Source organism: Polyodon spathula, chromosome 16 (assembly GCF_017654505.1).
Source record: "Polyodon spathula isolate WHYD16114869_AA chromosome 16, ASM1765450v1, whole genome shotgun sequence".
NCBI classification, from domain to species: domain Eukaryota; kingdom Metazoa; phylum Chordata; class Actinopteri; order Acipenseriformes; family Polyodontidae; genus Polyodon; species Polyodon spathula.
The window spans coordinates 25,230,661-25,257,339 of NC_054549.1; the positions used below are offsets into that span (position 1 = coordinate 25,230,661).

At 38.0% G+C, this 26,679-nt stretch overlaps 1 protein-coding gene across 8 annotated transcripts in view; it reads right to left on the reverse strand.

Annotated features, from left to right (window-relative positions):
- Positions 1–4,635: 4,635 nt before the first annotated feature.
- Positions 4,636–26,679, reverse strand: part of LOC121328701 (inositol 1,4,5-trisphosphate receptor type 1) — a 166,723-nt gene continuing 144,679 nt past the window's right edge. For 7 of the 8 annotated variants that reach the window (XM_041273674.1, XM_041273673.1, XM_041273672.1 and 4 more), the window contains 6 exons: positions 26,485–26,574; positions 24,143–24,282; positions 21,828–21,993; positions 18,664–18,824; positions 8,142–8,303; positions 4,636–5,729 (listed from right to left, as the gene is read on the reverse strand). In XM_041273674.1, the coding sequence (XP_041129608.1) occupies positions 5,643–5,729; positions 8,142–8,303; positions 18,664–18,824; positions 21,828–21,993; positions 24,143–24,282; positions 26,485–26,574 (806 nt within the window). In that variant the 3' untranslated portion in view covers positions 4,636–5,642. The remainder of the gene's footprint in view (positions 5,730–8,141; positions 8,304–18,663; positions 18,825–21,827; positions 21,994–24,142; positions 24,283–26,484; positions 26,575–26,679) is intronic. The other variant, XM_041273668.1, reaches the window with a different exon arrangement.

Sequence of the window (26,679 nt, forward strand, 5' to 3'; positions counted from 1 at the left end):
AATTGTTGGCAGTTCTGCTTGTTTACCTAGTTTTGAAAAAAGGTTGCCATTATCTTCCTCTGAATCAGGTGACACAGTCTTGCTGATGAAGGATATTTTAAATTACCTCTTTAAGCTCTGGTCCTCAGGATGGGAACTAGAAATTGAAAAAGAAGATTGATACCTTTATGGGGGTTAGGTTACACTGATACAATTTCCTAAAATATATTTTTTTTTTTTTTTTTTTTTTATCAGAGCACTGCAAAAGGTAGAATTTGAAAAGTGTTGCATTGTTCAGCCATTAGTGGCTGACTGTAATGGGGGGGGGGGTAAGTATATTTGTTAATATGACAACATTGTCATATTAAAATAACATATACTTGTAAATTGCAAATAAGTTTTGACATTTCAAGCATTTAATATTTTAAATGTATTTATACAATATTTACTAGTCTCATAAAAATGCTATTTAGGCTTTAGGTTATATTCAATGTATCAAAGCTATATACTTGTTATATACTATACTATATATATAATATACTATTATACTTGCTATGTACTGTTATTTTAAACGTAGGCCTCTATAATATTTGTCTGCAAATATTTTAATCAAACACTGGCTTAAATAATGCACATCATGGATATATACAAATAGTATATTATACAAGTGACATCATGACCTTGTTGATGTAGGAGGGTGATTAGTTACAACTGATAACATTTGACAGGAAACATGTATACAGATTATATTTTTTGTGTGGGCTATAATGATTTTACACATGAAAAACTATTTTGCTATCTGCTAACTTTCTTAAAAATTACTATATTCACTACAAAGTAATAATAATAATAATAATAATAATAATAATAATAATAATAATAATAATAATAATAATAATAATATATAGTCCCTTTCTCTCTCTTCAGAATTACCCCAAAAGTATATTTACAAAGTAATAATATTTACCATAGCCCCTTTCTTTCATCAAAATAACCTCAAAATATATACTGTAGTCTCAGACAAAAGTATTTGGCACCCTAAGCTTACACCATAATTCAAGGTAACAAATTATGACAAGCATTTAGTCAACTTGAACCACTTTTTAATAAAACAAAAAGCAAAACACAATTCCTAGTAATTTAACAAATAATCTTTATCAAAAAAACAAACATATTTAAAGTTTTCGTTCAAATAATCATCTCCGTTTCTGGCTGTTGACTTTATAACAGCTTAAATGCTGTGTAATGGTTTTCAATCAATTCATATCTTTTTTTTTTTTTTAGTTCTATTATATTTTTACAGACTTCTAATGTAAATGTATTCAGAAAGTAAAAAGCATAATAACCATAACCCACTTCATTCTTTCTCTGGATTCCCCAACTTCTTCATCTTCATCTTCACCAGGCAGCAGTTGTGCAGCACCACACACCACAGCACCCTGCGTAGGGGAATACCCTTTGTTTTGTAAGCAAAATGTTTGAAACTGCTTCAGGATGATAAGCACAGTGTTCTCAATACACAGTCTCACAGACCCCATGAAAAACAGCGACAGGCGCATCTAATATGAAAATGGTGTCTTGATGTCTTGGATGGTGTCTTAGATCTGTAATATAGCCACTATTATTTAAATACAGTTTTGTACTGATATCCCCCATACTGTGGTCATTGTGTTGTTTAAGGTTATACTTTTGACTAGCAATTTGTGATTCTGCTGCAAAAAAAAGATGCTGTAAATTGAGTGTTAATGAAAGGTAAGGGACAACCTCTTTTAAAATGTTCCTTTATGTTCAAGTTTTAAAAACAAATGTATTTAGCTTTCTCTCTTTGTATCTTAATCCCACTGCAGCCCAGCACTCTAACTAATTAGTTACTTAAACCATCTACCTCCCACGCAGTAGCCCAGTGCTCTTCTAACCTTTGAGCTACTCAAACGCACTACTTTCCACACTGCAATCTAATGCTGTCTTTGACCAGTGTACTACTCAAACCCACTACCTTCCACACTGTAGTCCAACACTTTCACTAAGCACAGAACTACCCAACCCCCTACCTTTAACGCTGCAACCCAGCACACTAACCACTGAGCTACTCAAAATAATCAACTCCCACACAACAGCCCAGAATTATAACCACTGAGCTACTCAAACCTGCTACCTTCCACACTGCAGCCAGCTTTCTAACCACTGAGCTAAAACCTTGTGCACTGCAGTCCACTACTTTAACACACTTCATTTCTGGCCAGAACACCTGCAATTTAGTTCTGTCCATGTCGCTGAACTGTAAGCTTTTATCCTTCTCTGTGTTTAATTTGGGAGTATAGTTTTGCAGCATAATAAACTGATGAAGGCGTTTTGAGACAAAATGGATTAAGTCATATATCCGTATTTAAAAGCCCCTACTTGCATGCATGCTGCGACATTCCTTCTTGGCAGATGTGTTTATAAATAACTCAGTTGTGCACCTGATAAGAACACTGCAGAACGTTTGACATTTTTACAGTTAAGCAGCAAATGTTAGAACAACTAGTTGGCTCATAATGGAAGTTGGAAAACCCCTGAAAGGTGATTAGGTACAGCATAAAAAAAAGTCCAAGCCCAGAGAGCATCACGAAGCTGCATCTGTAGTCGAGGTTTGAGTAATCAAATCATTTTGTGGGTTTGTGGGTGGTTAAGTGATGAAGGACGTGACTGCCACATTTCACACACTTCGGTTTAATTGTCGGATTTAGGATCATATCAGACATTCTTTGATGCAAACAAAATAAAATGATTGGGCGACAGAAGGAGATAACCAGAATATATTTATGTTTCCATAGCTGTGGTGCAGTTAACCTGCATCAGCCCTATGATACACAAACAGAAGAACGTTCACAAGCAAAAGGAGGCCATCCGGAAGATCAAAGCTCCGCCTGTTTTAGTGGCTGGTTAATCTCAACTCAAGTCTTAAAGATCCCAATGACTGTCTGTGTACAGAAGTGTCTCCTTCCCTCAGTCCTAAATCTGTCTCATCTGGTCCTGGTGCTTCGCCGAGCCTTTGTTTACTTTTGTATACTGTAGTATGTATATTGAGCATCAAAAGAAACTTATTACTGTTATAACACATTTCTTTTCGAAAACAAATAAGGTATACAAATGATGGACATTGATGAAATGTTTTTGGTTTCTTTTTAATCACTCAATCATTCATGCTTGACCATGACACGCTTGAGTGACTATGACTGAAGCATATGCACTTAATCACCTAATTAGTGAGACACTGGATATGGAATGATTTCAGCTGTTGAATTGCAAGCTTGAATAAAAGCAATAAAGAAAATCACAGAAAAAAACAATATGCCACGTCTGTCAAGAGAGCAGTGCCTTCGTGCAATCAGCATGTTGGAGGCTGGACTAGGGCAGCGTACTGTGGCTTGCCGTCTTGGGTGCTCACAGCCAGCAATTTCAAATCTGGCGAGATGGTATAACCAGACACACATTGAACGTCCACTTTGTTCAAGCTTTTCAGCTGAATTTGTTCTATGGCACTTCTTGATTATTGCTCAGATTGTGGATTTTGGTATTCCATTGTTCTTTTGCAAATTCCTTTGTCATTTGCTACCAGTGCTTTTTTCCTGTCTTGATCTGCTGCTGTGTTGCCAAAACATTCAACAAATTACGTATTTTCTGGCTACTGACTTTATAATGCATCTTAAATTACTGTGTAATGGTTTTCAATCAACGAATTTTTTTTTAGACATTTAATGTAAAAGGTGGCAATACCTGTCAAGCAAATATTTGAAATTGATCAAGTGTTTTATTTTTATAAAGACTGTTAAACTACCAGAAATTGTGTATTTTGGTCTGTCATATCAATTAGTGGCCAGTGTTCACAAAATGCTTGTACTTAACATGCTTTCTTGAATTCTCTTATATGAAGTGTAGGGTGCCAATACGTTTGTCTGCGACTGTATACAATATATTAGTGGCTGGAAATTCTGGCCTGTGATTGGTTAAAACATCATAGGAGCAAAAATAGATTGAACTATTGCCTTACGTCACTGTGCAACAGTTTTCATGTCATGTGATTGGTTCACAGTCAGTCCCAGCCCTTTCCAAATGAACATCCACTGATTCTATGACTATGGCAAGTACCGCAGACAAAAGGAAGGGTGTGTGGTCCAAAACGTTTGAGAACCACTGATGTAGGGTGTGACAGACACAATCGGTGCCCAAGAATCTACATTAGTCCATGTAGAAATGCTGGATTCTGCTGTTTAATGTTAAAAGATGGAAGACTACCTCAATAGATACCTTCCCCATATTAAAAGAGGCTAATGCAATAAAAATAGGTAATGCTTTGCGGATTATAAACATAGTTTACCTCTTTACACAGACGTGACAAGGTCATGCCTCCATGAAGTACCACATTTGTTACTTTTTAGTAATGACTGCAGGCTTACACAAAATACAAGTCTTTACTAGTTGCAAAACACCCATTAGTAGACATCTTAATAAACATGGGAAACAAAGATAGCTACCCCCAGGTCACATGACACATCAGACTTCAACATTTAGGAAGCTAAAAGGTGCTTCAACTTTCCTGGAGCATATTAAGGGGATAACTGAGCCCTAAAGAATGTAGTTGGTGAGCAAAAAACAAACAACTGAACAGGAAAACCGATTCATAAATTTTATTAAATAGATTTAAATGCATTTACAACTTCCACAGTACTCTTACAATATTAGTGCTCTGTGAACATTTATTTCAGTAACACCGCTCTTCCTTCAGTACCAAAACTTGGCATACAGATATACAAAAACAGGTCTTAATTAAATTTTATTAGCCAGAAAAAAGTTGTACATTAAATTAGCAAAAACAAACAAAATGACAGTGGCTGTTTTACAGGTAGTACGTCAGTGCTCTGCTATAGGTCGTAAAGGGACAGTAACAAAATAGCCATGCAACTGGATCCTAACAAAGCACTTTGAACATATTTGCAACACAAAACATAAGGCTAACCCATCTAATTAAGAGTTTAAACACAACTATGTAACTTGAATTGGGACCACCTCTCACAATAATTAGCACATCTACCATACTTAATTATACGCATCAAAGACGACTTACTTTATACATTCCAGCGGGCATAGGAATTACCTCAATATTTTTTAATTGCATTATTTAAAACAGGAAAACTGCTAAATTCAGGTTATCTATTTGCCATACTTTTTAAACCTTTCTTTAGAAGCTCACCAAGTCTTATATACAGGAAGAACTAAAATAATTGTACACCATCCCTTTAAGACACCAGTTACACATTGCAATGGTTGCATATTAAAGTATTGCACTATACAAAAATAAGACAAATACTGGTTACTTACTATTTTAAATACAAAATCTCTGAACTGTATTCAAATCAGGCTTTTAGTCACCATGTACACTCCTATTCTTTTCAAGTTCATCCAGTGAATGCCATTTTATTTGCTTGTAAGGTTTTGGCAATGATCAGATGCTTTAGGATGTATTTAACCTAGTTGACCTAAGCTCTAGTATTTTTGCTCGTCTACCTGCGAACTAGACAATCACACATTTCAGTCAGTAGTTAAATAGTGGATTTCTAAAATGGCTCCACTGCTTTGCCTCAGCCCCAGGTGCCGAGAAGGACTGGATTTTTCTTCCGTGCTCAGGCGGGTTGCTGAGGGTTGACGTTCATGTTGGGAGGGTGTCCCAGCAATCCAAGCCTCTGCTTCTGCTTTCTCTGCTCCGTCATCTGGAAAGAGTGAAAGATGGAGAGGTTGACAAGGGGCTAGCTGCAAGTCATGATGCTGCCGTGCTGAAAGCATCACATGCCCTGTTGTGTTCACACTTCCAGCCCACGATTTACAAAAATGTTAAACCAGCATCTTCCCCAGGTTCAGTTTGTTCAAAGAAACAGAAACTGATGACTGTGCGCAGTCTATGAAAACACAGCTGTCACCAACAACTAGCTAAAACCAAATCTGACAAACCTGGATTAATTTAATTGAGACAGAAAAGATGTCGTTCGTTTTCACTCATGATTATACAAAACCACAGGAGAAGAAAAGTACATAATATAGGAATCTACAAATCTCGCAACACTGGTTTAGGTATACATTAAAAGTGATTATAAATAACAAAACGTGTAGAATAACTATTGCAAAAGCAAAGCAGCCCCATACAATTGGTGAGGAAGGCATAAAAGACAAAACAGGCAGGCAGACTATCTGTGATCAGATTATCAATAGGCAAAAGTGTATAATAGTCTTTAGTTCTAATCATATTCTGTAATTGTTAACAGCATAATTAACATGCTTATCAATTGTTTATAATCACTTGACACCTCAACTAAAAAGTGCTACCAAAAACTCAACCTAAGGTTACGAAGTGCAGACATTCCCCACTTTGACAAATCTAGAATATGAACTGCATTATTGCAAATCCACCATTTCACACACTACATTTCAAGAGTTTCAATATGTTCTTATTATGATGTTCACTTGTGAAAGAAACATACAAGGGTTGAGAAAAATAATAAATCATGTATTTATTACTGCCTGGTGCACCCAGAGTCTATGATGTTTGTTTTTTCCAAACCATAAAATGGGGGGGGAAAAAAAAAAAAAAAAAGCAATTTCAATAATTAAATATGTCACATTACAGGAGAGACCAGGCTTCCAAAGTCACCCAGTAAAATGTAGCATATTTGACTATATTCCTATTGAGCATGTTTAAAAACTCGCAAATGCAGTGTAATTAAAAACAAGCTGCGTTTATAAAGCTACTGTTAATTGAGAGGTACGGTTAATAGTTCCAGGGTAACTCTGTTCAGGTCTGCTCCCGAGGCTCTTGGGGTGATGACCCCGAGCCCTGTATGATAATCCCTCTCAGGAATGCAGCTATTCTGGACGGCCTGCACGCCTCAAGTGACTGTCGATAATCAAGAAATGATCTGTATGCCAGTTTCAAACAAAGTTGTTAAAAAAAAAAATTATATATATATATATATATATATATATATATATATATATATATATATATATATATATATATATATATATATATAAAGCATCAAGAGAAATTAAGTGTGGCACAGCCCCAGGCATGATTAAGCTAGTCACAAGATCAAACCGTCTTAAACATATAAAATGAAAACGCAGACCTTGTTACAGAAGTCAGCATGGACAACCTACATAACTTCAATCTGCAACTGCTATGGCACTTGGTGTCTGGTCTGCGCTTCAGAAATGAGATTAAGTAATTGGGAAGCAGCTTACTCAAATGTTTTTCTACTCCAGACTACAAAATGTTGTGCGCAGATTATATCCAGACACTCATTTTAATAAATGTGGTGTATTGTTCACGGATATAGGAACTCACTTAAAACTGTAGTAAATTTTCATAGTCATTAAAGCATGTTCATGTAAAATTTATACATCGTAACTAATTCAGGTGGAAAGTTAAATGAACACTTTGTGACTGGTGCTTATATAACGTAATGCAGTTAAATGCCTTAGTGTGCCATTTTTTTCAGAATGTGTTGTTCAGCAGTTTTTACAAGGAATCTCAGAAGCCTATTCCAGCACTTTAGAGAATTTGTGTTAAAAAAATAAAGTTAGTTACAGCAAACAGTTACAATTTCTCAGATATCAGTAGCCACAACTAATATCATACCAGAGCTGTGAGGTGCAATATTTGACACCAATCTCACATGTAAGTTGGTGTCTGACCACCTTTCTTAGTGCTACAGTTTTCTTCTGTCTAGGCCATAGCTTGGAAAACAAATCTCTAGTTCCTTATAAGCTACTCTCCTTTTTTGTTTTCTTTTTAGACAGATCCAGATTCAAGGATTACCATTGGTGCTGAACTTTTGTTGTGCTTACCTACAGTAGTGTGCACATTTATTAGACCACCAAGGATTTGTCATTTCTATCCTTTATATACAATTCAGTAAATCAGTGATATAGAAACAATATGCACTAGTGTGTAAAAATGATAGATCACTTTGTGCTTTAAAATTAGGCATCTAAACAACTTCTAAAAAGTATGCATTTTACCATTTGTGTATATGTGTTCTTTCTCTCTTACTATGTTTAGATTAATTGCATGTGTGGCCTATTAATTGCTAAATTTTACATTTTAGTGGTTGTCTCCCTGGACCCACCTGATCTTTCAGTTCGGTAAGCTGGCCTGACAGATTGCACACCAGCTTCATGGTGGACTCCAGCTTCTCCTGCAGGTTACGGATCTCATTCTGCTCCCCCTCCGCATCACTGCTGACCAGGGACATGGCACGCATGCGTGGGAACCAGTCCAGGTTGAGCTCCTGCAACAGACAACGAGGTCACTCACAATCTCAGCACATGAACAATGGGACCCTCCTAAAGACAATCCCAGAATTCTTACATGTTGTAAAGTGTGTGTGTGTATATATATGTATGTATGTATATATATATATATATATATATATATATATATATATATATATATATATATATATATATATATATATATATATATATATAAAAAAAAAATAATGAGAGAGGTCAAATGTGTAGTTTTGAAAGAATTATATGCTATAGTATTTAGCGATCCACTTACTTGGTCCCACCCCTTCAGCAGCTTCTTTAACCAAGCCACTGCTTCCTCTATTGACAGACATGCTTTCAGCCAGTAACAAGCTTTGCCCCCTAAGACACTGTTTGGGTAAAATTACCCCAATAGCTTGCATAGTGAAGCCCATTAGCTATGACACATTACCATCAAGTCTTCAAACCTGTTAGTCCAAGGAGGTTTATATGTACAACATGGGTTCCTAAACTACAGTTTACACTCAGCTAGGGTTCTAGAATTGCAGTTTTCAAGGTATGACTGACAGCTGGGGGCGGGGCATGTATTGCCCCTTGTTTACCAGATCTCTTGGTATCCCTAACTAAAGGACTGTAATTGTCCATTCTTCAAGTGCAGGGACACCTGTGCAGGATATATTCACCCGAAAAACAGAATGCAGGCAATATACTGGGTCCTCCAGACAGTGTCTAATTGTCTTTTCAATGAAAACAAAAGAATCCTAAAAGGCAACAGTAAAATGAGCTAGCAACAGTGATTTTATGATGTACTTAACTATCACAGAACAAAAATTGCAGCATTTCCTGCTTAGAAAAAAACAACAAATCCAAAAATGTTTCTCTTTACAACATTGAAGTAAACAAGCCCCAGCCTGCTGTGCCAGTCCTTGTCTTCATTAGTACAAGGCTACACAAGCCCGAGTCAGATGACTGTCTTCCTCTGTATGTAGAACTCTCTGCTCCCAGAGGTACATTCCAACTTGCGTCACTGTGCTGACTTGTTACTATGGCAACACTTTAGGAGCATGTGCAGTCAAATGTTGTGTATGTGAGACATCATTAGCAAATGTGTCACGGTGATGTAATACACAAAGTGAATATGGATTTTCTGACAATGACGTTTAATACATTCCTGATTAGGAGCACTGTGTGGTGGACTGAAGTGAACCACTTACCTAACAGCTTTGCTACAGTGCTTGGGTGAAATAAAGATTCCTATACAGTGGTATTAAGATAAAAATAAAGAAATAAAATCAAACTTTCTAAAAGCAGGTGCTACAATTTGCTGCATCATGTTGTGTATCATTACTAAAGGAGTACATGTTGCTTTAGATTGATGCTTTTACATGTTTTATAAAAAGTACTAAAAGTAATTTAGTAACATTTTACCACATACTTTTACAGAAATACATTTTCTTAGAGGGGATAGACCAAGAATTAGTAGCTTTAAAAACATTTGCTCATTTTAGACTACTTTCTACCACTCACAAGGTGAACAACGTCATCACAACAGCTGTTCATGACTCAATGCCTTAGGCTGACAGCTTCAGCCAAGTTTGTTGAAATACGTGGGAAATGAGAAAACCAGTAGGCACAGCAAAATATCAAGTTTAAAATAAACAACCAGCACCAAAATGCTCAGCACTGCTCTGTTCAGAAACAACCCCCACCATTTGCTAACTCCTATAAATTGGTACAAATGAATTAGTTAAGTAACCAAGTACAACCTTTCTGTAAATACAAATAGAGCTATCAAAAAAAAAAAAATCACTGCGTCCTAAACTGGTTGTATATAAAAAAAACAAAAACACACAAATGATATGAAAATCGCAATAGTGTGTGTTAGTCACTTTTAGAGATGTGATTCACTAGATACTGGTAAACATGCAAGTGTGACACACTTTAGATAGACAGATGGACAGGTATTCCATTGCATCCCAAGATTCAGACACCCTCAATAAACTTGCCAAGTTTCACCAGAACTGGATAAGTTGTCCTATAGATAGTGAGAATGTACAGGGATTGAAACAGCAGTTTCACCCATTCCAGCTTCTAAAATGATTAGCCAAAGTGTATAAGTAACAAGCTCAGATGGGTTTCATTAAACCAGGATTGGACCAAACTGCTATGCAATGGCAACCTGATTTCCATACCTGATGTATGTATGCATGTATGCAATAAATGAGCCCCACTTAATTACTTCAATGCTCTACAGAACACTGCAAGCCATAGGTAGTGTACAGTATAAAAGCTGCTCAAGACTGCTCTTTAATATTATCCTGCTGTGCATTCCCTTTCCAGTCTCTCCTTCATTCAACACTGGTCCGTTGCATACCAACAGTATTGTGTACTGTCTGAACAGGCACTCCTACAAGCCCAGGCAAGGGGAATGGGGAACGGGGGCCTTGCATACAGGCTTTCTGTTCCCGTCAACACAGCCACAGAGGCCCTTTCATCTCAAGGGCTCTGAAAACCGCAATAGGAAGCAGCCTCACCACACTGACAGCTTTTCTGGTTAGCGCTCTTCTAGGTAATAGAGAGGAGTGGAAAAGTCCCCACAATGCAAACATCTCAGACGCGGGGGTGTGCTGACCAGCCTTTCAACTGTCCAACAGAGCAAAAAAAAAATAAGCAACTGGGAAAATCACAGATCTGTTACACATAACATTACTCATTCTGAGAACACGACCAGTACATTTATCTGCAAGTCTGCATGAGTCTTCATTTTTACTCTCATTTAGTTTCAACTATTGCATTTTTTTTTTTTTTTTTTTTTTTTTTTTTTTTTTTTTTTTAAACCACATGCAATTTCTCTAGCTCGCATTAATAAACAATGGTTTTTCACAAAATCAATGGAACCATTGGAGACCACTCACACTAGGTAGAACATACCAACTATTCCCAGCAATAATTGTTAGCAAATGCTCTATTCTTCACTTGAGAACTTTAAATAGAGATTAGCCTACCCTTAATAAGCTGGTGGCCTCAATACTGAAGCTACACAGTTTGAAACATTTTGGTTTTGTTTCCAATAGTTATCACAATTTCTATAGGGTTTGGTAGTTTACTGCATGCTGTTCATAGAGAGGTAATTTAACAGTGGTTTGATACATTGGCGACTGCTGAAACAGAAAATTGGATTATCTTTTAAAGGGCCTGTCCCTGGCTCTTGGCGCGAAAACTGACCCACGAGGGTCCCTAAGCCTAACTGAGGAGATCATTCATAAGTTGGACCAGGACCGAGAACCACAGTCTCCTAGGCCATTTTGGGGTGGCGCAAGTTGTCTTAAGGGTGCGCACAGGCAAAGTGTCGCTGTTGGCCCAGGAGGCTTACTGAAGCAGCTTTGGTATACAGCACAGTGAGGTGGACCGCACAAAGCTAAACTCTGACAGTAGTGGATACTGTCCATGTACTTGAAGGAGAACTCTCAGTTTGCATGCATTATTTTCAAGTGTTCTGCTACTGTTTCACTTCTAAAGTCATTTCAACTAAACATGGCAGTCACAACTTGGTATATCTTGGTAGCCCTAAATAGACAATAGGTAATATTTGAGATGCTACTGTACTTGATGCCACTTAAATAATTGACCATTATCTACCAGCAATAGAATGACTGGATGGGATACTTCTGCAGCTCTGATTACTACAATGAATGTTTAATGTTTGTGGTCTTCTTCTAAAAACATTGATGAAGTTATAAACTGTATGAAAAACACTTCATAAAAGTCAGCCTAACATTTTGTTACATCAAAGGAATTTGGATGTTGTTTCTGAAACGCCCCCAGAAACCTGCATTTTAAAATCACAGCAGCAAAGTGCTTTAGATTTTATCAGAAAGCCAATATTTTTCTCCTTCCAAGTTCTGCTGATCCAATATTGGTATTTGATCATACTTTATCTGCCATCTTGCACGTTCGACACGAGAACAGAAAGTACGCTAAGGTTACATTGAAGGCATGAGGATAAAACTCAAGGGCTGTTTGGAAATTCAAACAAACTCTGTTTTGCAGATACAATGGATGGAAGCCCTCCTGCTAACCCTGCATGCCCAAAGTGAGCCAGTACATCTGTACATCTCCCCAATGCACAGACACACCCCGACTGCAGAACCACCTATATTGTACTTCCTTATGCAGCTTTGCATCATTTCAAGCGAAGTAGGAAGTAGATTTTTTTTTTTTTTAATATTCTAAATTCAAAAGAAAGGATGTTGTGGTTTTGAACTCAAACAGAAGCAGCCTAAATAGATGACAGAGAAAGGACTACTTGGATATGAAAGTTATCTGAAATCTGAATTACCTGAAGGTTTAAAATTGTGTTCCAAAGAGCAGAATGGAAGGCTGACTGTACTTTTCCCAAGTTATTGTCAATATATAAAGGAGAAAAGTTTTTTAGCAAGATCTACTTAACTCAGACACTGTACTCTGTGGCAACTTCCCTTTCGATTAGAATAGACCTCATTTACCAGATGAGAGAACCCTATTTCTACTCATTTGTCACATGACAGAGCTTTCAATGTGTGCACAATTCACACTTTAAAACGTGCTAGTGATCTCCAGAGGCAAAACAAGCTATAGCCTATATACAGATACACACACACACTAAGACCAGTCAAAAGACCAACACAATGTGGCTTCAATGGGGGGAGGGGGGCCTTAGTGCTGAAGGTACATTGGCAAACCATTTATAAAAGATTTTAGCCAAGATGTTTCTTTAGTTTTCTTCAATGCATACTGTTCTAAATTTATAATTTGGGTTTAATAAATCATTACATATATATCTAAATGAAAACATGTTGCTTACACATTTTCAAAGGAATTTAGAAGTTCACAGCATGTTACAGTATTAGAAGTCATTATATTGTGGTGGTTTGATATGCTTGGGACTGATGATAGTGGCTTTGATACCAAATACAAGGCTAGTCTTAATATTGAAGGAGGCTTTATAGTGCCGTTAATAGGAGCAACAGTGGCCTTAATTATGGGTGAAATAAACCCCCCACCGTAATAGAATATAAAGTACTTGGCAGTCGACATACCATAGCTTAGGTACAGTTAATGGATTCTGACCAAATCACAGATCTTGCATAATATTAGATGTATAAATCATGAAGTACACACAGGATTTAGTAAGTTGAATGTAAGAAGCAAATAAAATACCTCTTGCATTATGGAAACATTTAAACTGAAAGCAAAATCAGTGGAAGCTGTATAAAAGTGCTCCCGCTCCGAGCCCAGTGAAGCGGGCCAATGGAAGCTGTATAAAAGTGCTCCCGCTCCGAGCCCAGTGAAGCGGGCCAGTGGAAGCTGTATAAAAGTGCTCCCGCTCCGAGCCCAGTGAAGCGGGTTAGTGGAAGCTGTATAAAAGTGCTCCTGCTCCGAGCCCAGTGAAGCGGGCCAATGGAAGCTGTATAAAAGTGCTCCCGCTCCGAGCCCAGTGAAGCGGGCCAATGGAAGCTGTATAAAAGTGCTCCCGCTCCGAGCCCAGTGAAGCGGGCCAGTGGAAGCTGTATAAAAGTGCTCCCGCTCCGAGCCCAGTGAAGCGGGTTAGTGGAAGCTGTATAAAAGTGCTCCCGCTCCGAGCCCAGTGAAGCGGGCCAATGGAAGCTGTATAAAAGTGCTCCCGCTCCGAGCCCAGTGAAGCGGGCCAGTGGAAGCTGTATAAAAGTGCTCCCGCTCCGAGCCCAGTGAAGCAGGTTAGTGGATGGCTGCAGCACTAATGTGCTCCACTGCGACAGCCAGCTAATCCTCTCAGGTGACTCCTCACAAGACTGCGAACCCTGGTTACATAAACGAGAACTAGGACACAGAAAGCACCGACCCTGAAGTAATCATGTGAGTAACCCAAAAGACTTAAATACATGTAAAAAAAAAAAAAAAAAAAAAAAAAAAAAGGTGCCAGGATAAATATAAAACCAAAAAGCACATCTTTAAGTCTGAAATATCAAAGTTAAAAAAAAAAGGTATTAAGAAAAGAAACAAAGACTCAGTCTCAGTACACCAGTACTTTCCTAAAACCTGGATAAAAAGGGGTTTCCAAGATATGGCTTCCAATAGCAACTGGAGCCAGTGCTGCCATGCAGTAGGTAATCAATCACTATTCACAAAATGTGGGTGGGGAAAAAAAAGTGTGTGTTCAAAATGCAGCCAGATCTGGGCAAGTGCTTTCCAAAATACTGTAGTCCGCAATAGTTCAACCAATAAAGACCCAGCAGCCCTCGTGGTGTATTACACGCTGGTCGGGTGACAATCCATTAATAGGGAAAAAACGCAACTTATCCATAAATGATTGATCAAATTAAATCAATCTTTATATACTTTCACAGTGGAACACCATCAAAGTGCTTTACAAGATGCAGTAAATACAAGAAAATCCATAATACTTCAAATAAATCACACTCACACTATTAAAACAAAACACTGCTGTAAAATAAAACAATCTCCCCAAATCTCACAGGAGTGCAAAGGGCAACAGTCCCCGGCCATGATCCCACAACCCTTGGAATCTCACCCAGCACTAAGTGGCAGCATTTTCACTAAGGTGACAACATTTCAATCTAATGTCATTACCTTTAGAAGGCAGGGAATGACTAGTGCTGCAGGTTTGTCGAGATTTATTGCTATACAAGAACAGTCATGTTAGCATCAGTAGCATGAAGAGTCAAGACAAGTCAACACAAACCACTCTTATACTTCTAGCAGGAGTATGATGAAGTGGTTATACTTTAGCTCCTTACACACTCTGGTGGTGGAATACATGAGACGACACGGAGGGGTTTGGATCAAGTGCTGCTCCGACATGGGTGTCAAGAACTGTCACTCCAGATGCAGGGGACAATTTCCAAGGCAGAAGGGCAGCCATGGGAAGGTCATGGGAGCCAATCCCTAGTCTCAAGGGGAGTCTAAAACCAGAGTATCACTGGAGTGTAACTTGGACAGGAAACACCACCACATGTCCCATAGATCCCGATACACAGACACAAGTATAAAAGTGTTGGGACTCAGCACGCAAATACCAAGTTGTCAGTAAGGTACGGAAGTCACAGGTCAGTTTAGATTGCATCTCCAACTACATGGCGTCAAAGATCAATTTTTAACTAGGCTATACATTTGCAACCTTTTCAATTATGGGATCCACTGTGTGTTTGGGCAACTTCTATTATGAGATCAAACATTTAGCTTTATCACATACAAATAGCAGTATTTTAGGTATTGTAAAAGACTATTCTCACAGAATAAAATTGTATTGCAAGATTGCAGATTTCTTATAACACCACAATGTGGGTGATATAAGCGGACCACTTGTCAATTATTCACAAAACACAGATTGAGAACTATTGGATTTGACAAATCGTAGGGCTACAGTAAGAACACATACCTGAAATACATTATGGCTGTCAAATCTTCCAGAGAGGGAAAGACACACTGTGCTGGTCACAGGGGTGGGAGCAGAGATGGAAAATGTATGGTGCCGACTGAAGCAAGGCAAACATTTTTAGCAGTTTATATTTTAACCGTAGTTGCACATAGCCTATACACTACAAATACAAAGCAAATATGCATATGCAACCTACAGAAACAAACTGTGCACAACTGCACAAACCGTTTCATTTTACAAAACAGAGTGCAAACGGAAACTAAAACAACCTCTAGGTCGCCATGCATATGTGCGTCTCATGAAAATACAAAAACAACCGCAAAGAAACAGACTATGCTCCTGCTGCTTCAAACCAAAACAAAGCTTAGTTATTTATTTCTATTAAATAGAATATCTTTGAGCTAGCCTGGGAAGTATTTGCACTACGTAAAAGGTCAAACGGCATTCAAACATTGAAACTTGAGTCACTATTGAAACAATCTTTAGAAACACATCAATGTTCTATAAAATGTGTTGGCTGAAAAAAAATGTAACAAGCAAACAAAGTTATATATATTTGAGTGACAAATTCAGCAACATTTTCAAGTTTTGTAAACCTTTTAAAATGATGTTTACATACTACTGAAAAGGAACGTGCAATTTCCATTCGATTGCTGTCTTTAAATCAATAAAGGCTTGGTCACACCTGGAATTATAACGTTAATGATTTAAGAATCGTTCCAGTTCAAATGAATGGAGGTGGTCACACCACAACGATGGCTATCGTTTTGATCGGTTTCACAGCGATTTTTTTTCCTGCTACAATGATAACGACAAATATTCTTGGCCAATCAGGGCTGTATTAAAGGTGACATCACCACCTACCTGGTGTTATTTTACATATTATTTGAAACACGATAAAACAGTAAATACCAGCATTGCAATGACTTACTACAGAGAAGACTGCCCTCCCTTGTTCCACCGCAGAATATCACGCTGGAAAACTGGTTATGGTATACATCAAGGAATCTTTCTTTAAATTGTTATAAATTTTATAAACAGCCATTAATGTATAATTGTAGCACAAGCCCAATGTACAATCCTATATGCTCCATTAAGACATGTCAGTCTGCATATTGTAGGATTTATTTGCTTTAAAATAATAATCAGTATAAATATATACATCATTTATGGAGTATTGTCTATCATCATATTAAATAAGGTGTAATCAACAATACATACCATGTTCTTATTTTATGTTTTACTTTAATGGCAAGTGGTTGTACCAAAGGCGGCCATGCATACTTCCTTGAGACAATACCCACAGCATAATTTTCAGCACTTGTCTATACCAACGAGTGTGTGGAATTCCCCTAACTCCTCCCTACTCTGTGTACCCAGCTCGTCTTCTACTGGTCTCCTACGCCTTCTGTTGATCTAATACAACAGGAGTATTTCTTAATGTTCCTCATCTTGCCATAAAAAAAGTGGCTGTATCCTAAAAAGCTGACTGGCATTTGCTGTACAATATAATCGGAGCCCTTTTTCGTTTTGGTATGGCCACTCCATAAACAATGCATGGTTATCGTTCCAGATGTGATCGGGGCTTAAATCGTATACACGGGAGGCAAACCCTAAAACGACAAAGTTTTTGTATTTTTCTTTACATTCCTAATACTACGTAGAATTATGAAGTTTTAAAACCAGATAGCTTCAAATTATTAGTGAATTGTAACATCATATGCTACTGACTCGCTACGTCAATGTACAGACTAGTAGAAGTATACCTCGAACACCAAATCATGAAGTCGGTATATGCTTGACCCTGTTGCCATAGTAACCAAATGCACGGCTCTGATTAAAGTATGACTTCAGTGTAAAATGCTGTAAAGGAACCAAAATACACATTTTTCAGGGTAAATTGCAAGAAACTAAAATGGCCATCCCTTCCACAGTACACATTCCAAACACACACTAATTTTTCACAATTCCCAAAATATTTTTAAGACCATCTAGAGATGGAACACTACCAACCCTGTGGTCAAAAAGACATTGGTTAGATGAAATTTAAAAGCAATTTCCCACATTTATGTATGTCACCACCTTACCACTATCAGACATGAGTGGAAACATTCTATCAAGCTTCCAAAAACCCAATCTCTCAGTTATGCACACAAAGCGCATGTCTGGCTTGAAAAATAAAATCTCTAAAAAACAGTTCTGTCAATATTCCCTTCATAGAAACAACATCTGACACTTCTTACAGCTCTTTTCTGTAACAGTGCTTGAAAATTGGCTGTAAGGCAGACTGGCTTTAACAACGCTTCTATGGGGAACAAGGCAAGGCTTTGAACTGAGGTTTGCAGATGTCCTTCATAGAGAACAGATGTTTGTCAGCTTGTCATGTTCCAAGACACATCTATTATTCATGGAGAACATCTTCGAATGTTATGCCATCTTTTCCCCACAGAACTGATGTTAAAGCCAAGTTGACTCGGCACACTTGAATACTGTAGAAGAGCTGAAGACACAAGTGTATGATTTCTTAAGGGCATAATCTCAACCTTTATGGAATATCATTTTAGTGGCCCCAGCACAGTGAAGAGACCCCAGCATCCCCCAATTACTGCAGCTTAAAAATACACTAATGTCAGAATACGATACATTATGCATCCTGATTCATGCGACTGTCCTGAAGGGCTCCTTGTATGATGCGTGATACCAAATGATAATGATTAACCATTTTGAAGAGGCAAATCAAATAGGCTAGAGAGACAGTATGTATTCACACCAACTATAAACAAACATATTCTTCATTCAAGAACTACTTAGTGAACTGCAATAAGCTGCGTTGTGCTTTTGGTATTGTATCACGAGACATAGCTCTATTATAATATGATGGATCATGAAAAGCAAGCAATACCAATCCCTCGATGCATGATGGAATTACTACAGCCCTGGCCAGGCTGCACTGCTCTTACCTTGATCATTTCTGCCACATAGCTTTCAGGACCAGTGTATTCAGTGGAGTCCTTCACTTTCACCAGCACAATGAAGCACAGGTAGTGCCACATGTTGTGTTCCACCTTGATATGTTCTTCAAATGTCACCGTCTTATTATCAAACTTGTCCCGTTCCAAACCTTTTTATAAAAGGACAAAAAACAATTAAACTCTGCAGCTCATGAATGCATTAAAACAGAACCATTTTAAGAGAACAGTCCGTTTCTAAACGCCATAGCACACAGACATTACAATTTTTGAAGTCCTATTGAAAATAAACAGGAAATAAACGTAGGTTCTAAAATGGCCTTTGCTCAGATTGTAATGTGATTAGTGTATTTGGTCCATTATTAAATCTATCAAGTCTATGATTTGAGAGCTTTACCGTCAGGTAAGAGACAAAGTCAACTACCAAGGTAATGCCTGATAATCAGGGTTGTGATTAGAAATGGGTAAACTGTGCCTTTATTGCCTTCTATATGTATTCCATTTGAGGTCAGAAGTCTGGCTATATTAAGTAAATCAGAACAAGTTACGTGTTCGGTAACTGAAAGAAAGAAGAGAGTAGCTAAGCAACGTGGCTTCATTATATGTTTTTGCATTATTTCAATACTGTATTCAGGATTTGAAAATGCATGTGTATATATGATACTAATTTTTTCATAAGCTAAACCACAACTGAGCTGTTACCATATGGTCACAGTAATGTTAAAATTAACTGAATTATAATAATCCTAATAAACACTACTCAAATAATAATCATCATCATTATAATAAACCTTCTCTGAGCATTGTTGTTTGTGTTGCCTTCTCCCAAGTCTGCACCAATCTTATTGCGGATACCAGAGAGTCCAGGAAAGACTGTCAAATCAAAATGTTTGACAACTCAAAATCACGTATCTGGGTATCCATTGGTGTAAGTTGGGAATTTTTTGCTGCAGTCAAAGCAGACAAACACCTGGCAGAACATGGCATCCCACCCCCCCCCGTCAATCAAGCCAGGTGAAGCCTTTCTTCCACTCAATTTTCATCTCCTGTTTTTTTCCCTAATTTCTTTCTTTAGCATTCTTGATTTTGGTACTTTCCTTTTGGTTTGTTGGCACAGTTGGTTGTTTAGTTGTAGAAAACCTGAATTGTACATAACGTGCCATGTCAAGGGCACTTCTGTAAGTAGTCTCAGATGGGGGTGGGGGGGTGTAGTTATGCTTTAAAAACGAGTAAACCAATGTGCTTGTAAAGTTAGTTTTCAGCTTTTTGGCACACTGGTCCATTTTCATGGATTCCATGTGCACTATACACACAATATTTTATATATATATATATTTAGAAGCAGTCAAAAAATATTCAAAGAAAACTTGCAAGGTAAAAGCTATATCAATACATTCAGTCTGCGTTCTGGTGCGATGCTCATGTCCCTCTCCCTCTCCTCTCCCACATTCTTTTCACAGCTCAGTAACGGCACTCTCAGCAATCTCACATCTTGGTGCTTATTCTTATGCATTTCTTAGCCAAAGTACCTCAGGGAGACTAGGAAACAACCCTTAGGTAATATTTTACACAACTCTGGTCTTTGTCACTGATAAAGTCTTATCATTTTTTATTCTGTGAAGTAAACAATAAAAGGAGTGAATAATAGGGACACCAAAAAATTCAGACAGCTACTCCAAGCGAATACCAGAAATACTTAGTAAAAAGAGCAGGTCTTACCAAGTCCTGTTTAAGAGCAAGTACATGTATTGTTTATTTCAGTTGCTTGCACTTCTGGTATTTGAAATCCCTCTATATGGTTCTAGGTTCTGTTGCTCCAACATTACTTCATGGTATTTTCTCTCTAGCTCAAGCAGTAAGGCAAATTTAGAGATCCTGTGTGCCTGAGCTGAGCACCCTTCCTCATTCCATTCAAATCATCTGACCTTTACAGTCTGCCTATACAAAATGTACAGTGTCTGGCAGAGTTGAATGGTCACATCACATGCTATGATTGGGATGAGTAAGGCTGCACAGTCCAGGCACATAGGATTCTCCAGACAAGCTAAAATCAACTCAAAGCAATACTGGAGCAACAACCCATGAAATAAGGGAATATGAAAAAGGAAATGAAAAGGTCACATTTAACACCAAGAATCATGCCTACATTATTCTGCTACCCAAACTGTTTAAACGGTTTGAATAAGTGCAGCATCACCATGACTCCTCCAACACTGCTATGACTAATGGCCCCAGGAAAGAGGCATAGTCCTTGTTCACTACAGAGTTTAAACCACAAACCCTTTCAGCTTCCATGATGTGTGCCGGACACTGTACTTTTACAAAAGGAGAACTACAAGTAAATTATAAGAGGAGTTCATCTTTCAGAAACTTACAATACCTGCTTTCCAGGTATACACATTATATTGTTTTATTAAAAATAATGTATTGAAAAGTCCATCTCAATTTTTATACTGAGATTATTATTATATATATATATATATATATATATATATATATATATATATATATATATATATATATATATATATATATATATATATATATATTATACACACACACACACACTCTTTTAAGACCTCAATAGTCTATTGCAGTGGTTCCAACAAATCCCCAAATTCAGTTACACAGTTCTTGCAAAAACCCATTTCTACAGAATCACACTTTGTGCTAATATGAAACAAATTTATATTTGTTGCTTGACTTGTACTGTACCATACTGTGAATGACCTAAAAAGTCAGCACTTGCATATGCAACCCTATAACATTTTGACTTCAGTGACGATTAAACACATGTGACGCATATTTGATTACTTCATTTTGGCCCGTTCCAACCCTTGTGTGTTTTTTGTGTTTGCTGAAAAACAGACAACTGAAAGGAAAAGGTTTTAAAATAAGCAAGCCTCTATTTAGATGTACTGTACCGATTTTGTTGGTACAGTACTATATTTTCAACAGAATAAGTATTTTAATTCAGAATGATATGATCCTGTTTGGAACCCTTGTCTATTGCATCAGTCCTATACATTGCATGCAGTAGGTTTACTCAATTCAAGTTTAAACTCAAACCACAAGGAAAGCGCTTTGTGTAGACCTGGATTCCTGCTATCCTCTATGTGCAGACAGTCAGTCAGTAGCCATAATCCCAGACTTACCGCAAATGAAACATGTGGTCTTCAGGACTTCCTCTTTCTTTTGTTTCTCACTCCTCAAGTCTGCAAAGGTGTCGATGATGACCCCAAAGATCAGATTGAGGACAATGATGATCACCATGAAGAAGAACAGCAGGTCATAGATCACCCGGGCAGCAAACAGAGGCTCCTGCAAAAGCAACGGCAGTTTTCAGCAACACAGCCACACAAAGCTATATGCGCTTATTTAGGTAGTCATTTACTTTAGTACAGGGTGGTTATAAAGTCATTTGAAGATGAAAAAACAAATCCCAGATAAAATGTACTAGTCTGAGCTCACTAAAATATGGCAGGTGGTCACAGGCTATGGCTCAACTGTCAACTTCTACTGTGGCCCACACGGGGCACCAACGTTTCAATCGATATGCTGTGCAATGGGATTTCCATTTGTCACAATTTCAGCACCCATTCTGGAGAAACAGCTGATCAAAGCATCAGTGCCGAGTCAGGTTCTTTATTTTCTGTGATAAGCTAAAGCAGAGTTAGCAGGCACCAAGTGTCATCTTTAAACAATATAATTTAATATTCATCACATCTCAGAATGATGAACATACTAAAGACTGAAGTTGTTTAACCCTTTGCGGTCTAATGTCAGACCAGGTCCAATATTACGATTTTCCCTTTCTATTGAGGCGTTTGGTGATAAAACCAGTGATCAGGAGAGGTTGCTTAGCATCGCAATGCCCTTTAAACCAGTTTTACTCTAGGGGGGGGGGGGGACTGCAAAGGGTTAAAGATGGCACTCACACATACATATATATATATACTCTAGGTTTTCTCTCTCTCTCATTGAAGGAGGACCTAGAGTACATTGGATTAGAAGCACAATGTGGCAAATATGGTAGTTCCAATAAACATGAAACAACTTTGGTAGTAAATATTTTTGGCTGTCACTTGTAGGCAAAACTCCCATTTTAAGAACCTTGTCCTTTGACCCACTGAAACTTGTGACCAGTGTATCAACGGGGTTCAGAAACTTGGTTATGTTTGACTTTCCACTAAGTTGTTTTGTGAAAATGTACTCAAGTTACTGTGGTTCCCATGGTGAAAGACACAGTGACACCATGGTTACGGAGCTCTCATACAGGTCAAGGCTTATTCACTGAGCCTGCATCGTCTAGTAATCAACCACCTTGGACCCAGTTCCTGTTTTTTGGCAATACCACCCATAACCATTAAATACAATTGTGTTAAATTTTAAAATACTAAAAGCAATACATTGCTGTGCACTAGATGGCAATGGCCCTTACTAATAAAGACACTTGGCTGATCAAGCCAGCATTACATATTACTACGGCAGGCAAGTAAAGAGCAGAGCCTTAAATATCAAGTGAAAGTACCAAACACAGATTTACCAAAACAAACAATACTGTACGTAATTAACAAAACAGCCAGTCTGTTTTGTGATTGATATTCTCCTCTCCCTGACCCTACACGCTAGTCTGCACACAGCCACCCTTGCCCAGCTCTACACCCTGAAGCTAAACATGCATTATAGAAAGTCAAGCTTGGCCAAAATGAAACTACCTTCTCAGAATAGTTTGGTTTCATATTCCACTGCAAAAGCACGTCACTGACATTTCTATTTTTAATGTAATGATTACCGATTAGCAAAAGTACCTGGCACAGTAAAGCTTTCCTTTTCTGAATTCCCCGCTGTTCAATAAGCTCAATCCATTGCATAAACACAGAGCTAGGCAGCACCATGTTCTCAGTATGTTCAGACACAGCTATGTGGCGGTTATAAAAACTAACACTTCAATTTCCGGCTGTTTCTATTAATTATTAATTACAGCAGCTTATGTTGGGTCATCTAGAATCTAGACGAGGTGAACTACCCCCCCCCCCCCCCCACTAATTTTAGATTAATTTAGTTAAACACATCGGTAATTAAATAAAAATAAAATAAACTTGGTATCAAATTCCTCTTAACGATCTTGACAGATTTTAAAATCTATTTGTAACACAGAACTGTTTCTGACATCTCGCATTATAAACATTTAAAAACAGAAACAGTTTGATATTAAATGTCTGTTAAAAACCTGTGTTTTTGAAGACACAGTCAGGGGGGTCAACAGTTTACCTTTTGCTGTACAAGCATATCAAACCAGTTAAAATACCTCCTCAATAAGGCTAACATGCTGTAAATTACAAAAACTTCTTAAAATCCTTGCAAATGTAATAACCAAAACTCCCATACATGTACCATTACATTGTATTAATCTGGAACACCAATTCTAAACTGGCACATTCCCACCTCAAGCTGGACAGGCACGCACCTCTTTGGATGGCTTCCTCAGCACGTCCCCGACTCCACCCCCACTCCTCAGCCCGTGGCTCAGAACAGTAACTATGCACATCAGCAGGGACTCGCATGTACGCTCCTTTGCATCCTCTTCCACCAGACTGGTGCGGAGTGCTAAAAAACACACACCCTTATTAGAACACAACACAGGATTGAATAATGCAAAGGGAACAGCATCTATAATTACATAGTTTGTAAAAAAATGAACCATTATTGATATGGCCATTAGTCAAACAATTCATTCTTAGAGGACAACACTTGTTATGGAACTTGACTGAGAATCATAGAAAACAGCTAACAAGCGTAAAGGGAGCATCTCAAAGTGTGTGGTCTGCATCATTGATACTGGCAGAGGTTAATAATGTAGAACTAGGTAACAGACAATGGAACTTAATTGTGTTAAATAAATGGAAAACAAAATAAAAAAAATCATAGAATTCACCTGTGTACAGAATATTAAGACATGAACTCAAACTGCTCCGCTTACACATAACAGAAACTGAAGTTGATATGAGAGTTAAATTGTTGAGTACTGTTAGTTTTGTACAATTACAATGATCATTTCTCTCTGAATTTGTCTGCTTAAAACAGGACTCCACATTTAGACCTTGAATGTAGTACTTCCATACACACTGGTAAAAAGCACAGCAAATTTCAGCCCATCTATTTCCCAGTTTAAGTTCAACCTGCCATACTTGCCTCAGCCTCATTTATAAACCAGGTTAAGGGCACACAGCAGGAGGCTGAAAGTTAAGTGGCATAACTCCTTCCAGTGCTCAACAGGTCATAATGAAACCTCCCACATTTTTCGAAAGGTGAAAGAGTGTTCCATTTTTTGTGTTGTAAATAACGAAAGCCAGCCTTTGTGACAGTGTTAACCCAGTCCATATCACTGCTTATCACCACCCTGAAATGTCCCTGTCAGAATATGATGCGAATCAATAGGAACAAGATACTCTGGTCATTTCCACACACTGCTTAATATCACAATCATCCAACCCCTTAATCTTAATTATTCACGAAGCTATTCATGTACAGTACTGAAGTGTTCCAGGAATAAAGTACAGTGGTACAATGGCTTTATGCTTTCGATTACAATGTGTTATAAAATATACAATATAGTAGGCTGTATGGATTGAAGGGGCATTTTAAACCTCTAATCAATACAATACTGACTATTTTGAATACAGCAAAACCTAAAATGCTACATTTTGCCAGGCTTTTGTTGAACTTAATTATTGTCAATTCTTGGAAATAATAAAAGGAGGTTGACTGTAGTCATTATGGTATTTCAAGCTGGGTAGAGCTAAACAGACTATCCAAGTCTAATATACTGAGTCCGACTCCAGGTGGGTCAGAAATATCTTCCTGTGTACAACTCCTCTCTAGTAATTGGGCAAGGTTCAATTCCGCAGAGGCCTTAGTAATTAAAACAGCGTTTTTCTCCGACTACAACATCTGTAAAATACTGACCAACAGCTGAACTATTCACTGTAAAAAATGTTCAGATTTCACCACTCGAGCATTTTGCTGGCTAAGCTTTGCATTTTCATACATGCGTTATCCTGCGTGTTTACAAATCACCCTTTCAAAAAGTATTTAATTTTCTTGTAGATGCAGCTACCGCTGACAAAGAAACCCTAGAAGAGTAGGGTAAGAGACTATAGAGAGCTGAATTCTGTCATAGGCAGCACATGCTGTTCCAGATGCTTTTTCTCCAGCAGTGAACCAGTGGAAGTTGCTCGGATCCTGACAAGATTGGGTTAATAATGCAGTTTCACACGGCTTACTGGAAAAAGATCAGTCATCTCAACCTGACCTTTATTTCAGTCCCTGCAGCGTTGAAAAGCCAGTGCCCTGAGGCATTAACTGTTTGCACGACTTGGTCCTTAATGCAACTGCTTCCCCCCCCACGCATCCATGTGACACTTCACTCCTCTGTAAGAAAGCTAACTTTAAAAAGCCCTCTGCTGCCCTAATTAGAGTGCCAAAACTACCCCATTCTGTACTTTCTGAAAAACCAAGGATGGATACACCATAAAAAAGCAAGACAGTGTTCCAGATTTAGTGACAGGATGGACAGCAGGAACAATGTCTCCATAAGCTCCTGTTGGTCTACCAAACTTCAACTTGAAACCTCAAAAAAAATCACAAAGTTCAGTGCACTGTTGAAGGCATTTGCCTACATAGTTTTACAGGTTATAACAAAAGTTGGCAATTTTACATCCAGGTTCCTGACTGGAGAGTTGAAGCTTTCCATGCTCAGAAAATAGGGTCACAAATACCTGAAGTCACATACCCTGGGACGGTTCATACCTTCAATGGTCTGAGTTGAGCAGTTTTCTCCATTTTCAAGCCGACAGACTCCTGAAGTTAGAAACTCTCTCGCCAAGCTTGCACCACCTTCTGAAGAGATAGATATCCCTAAATGCCTCAGAGTATGATATAATCCACTGCCCAGTATGTACAATAAGGCTTTTTCAATGCTTCTAGTGTCAGACATGATCATAT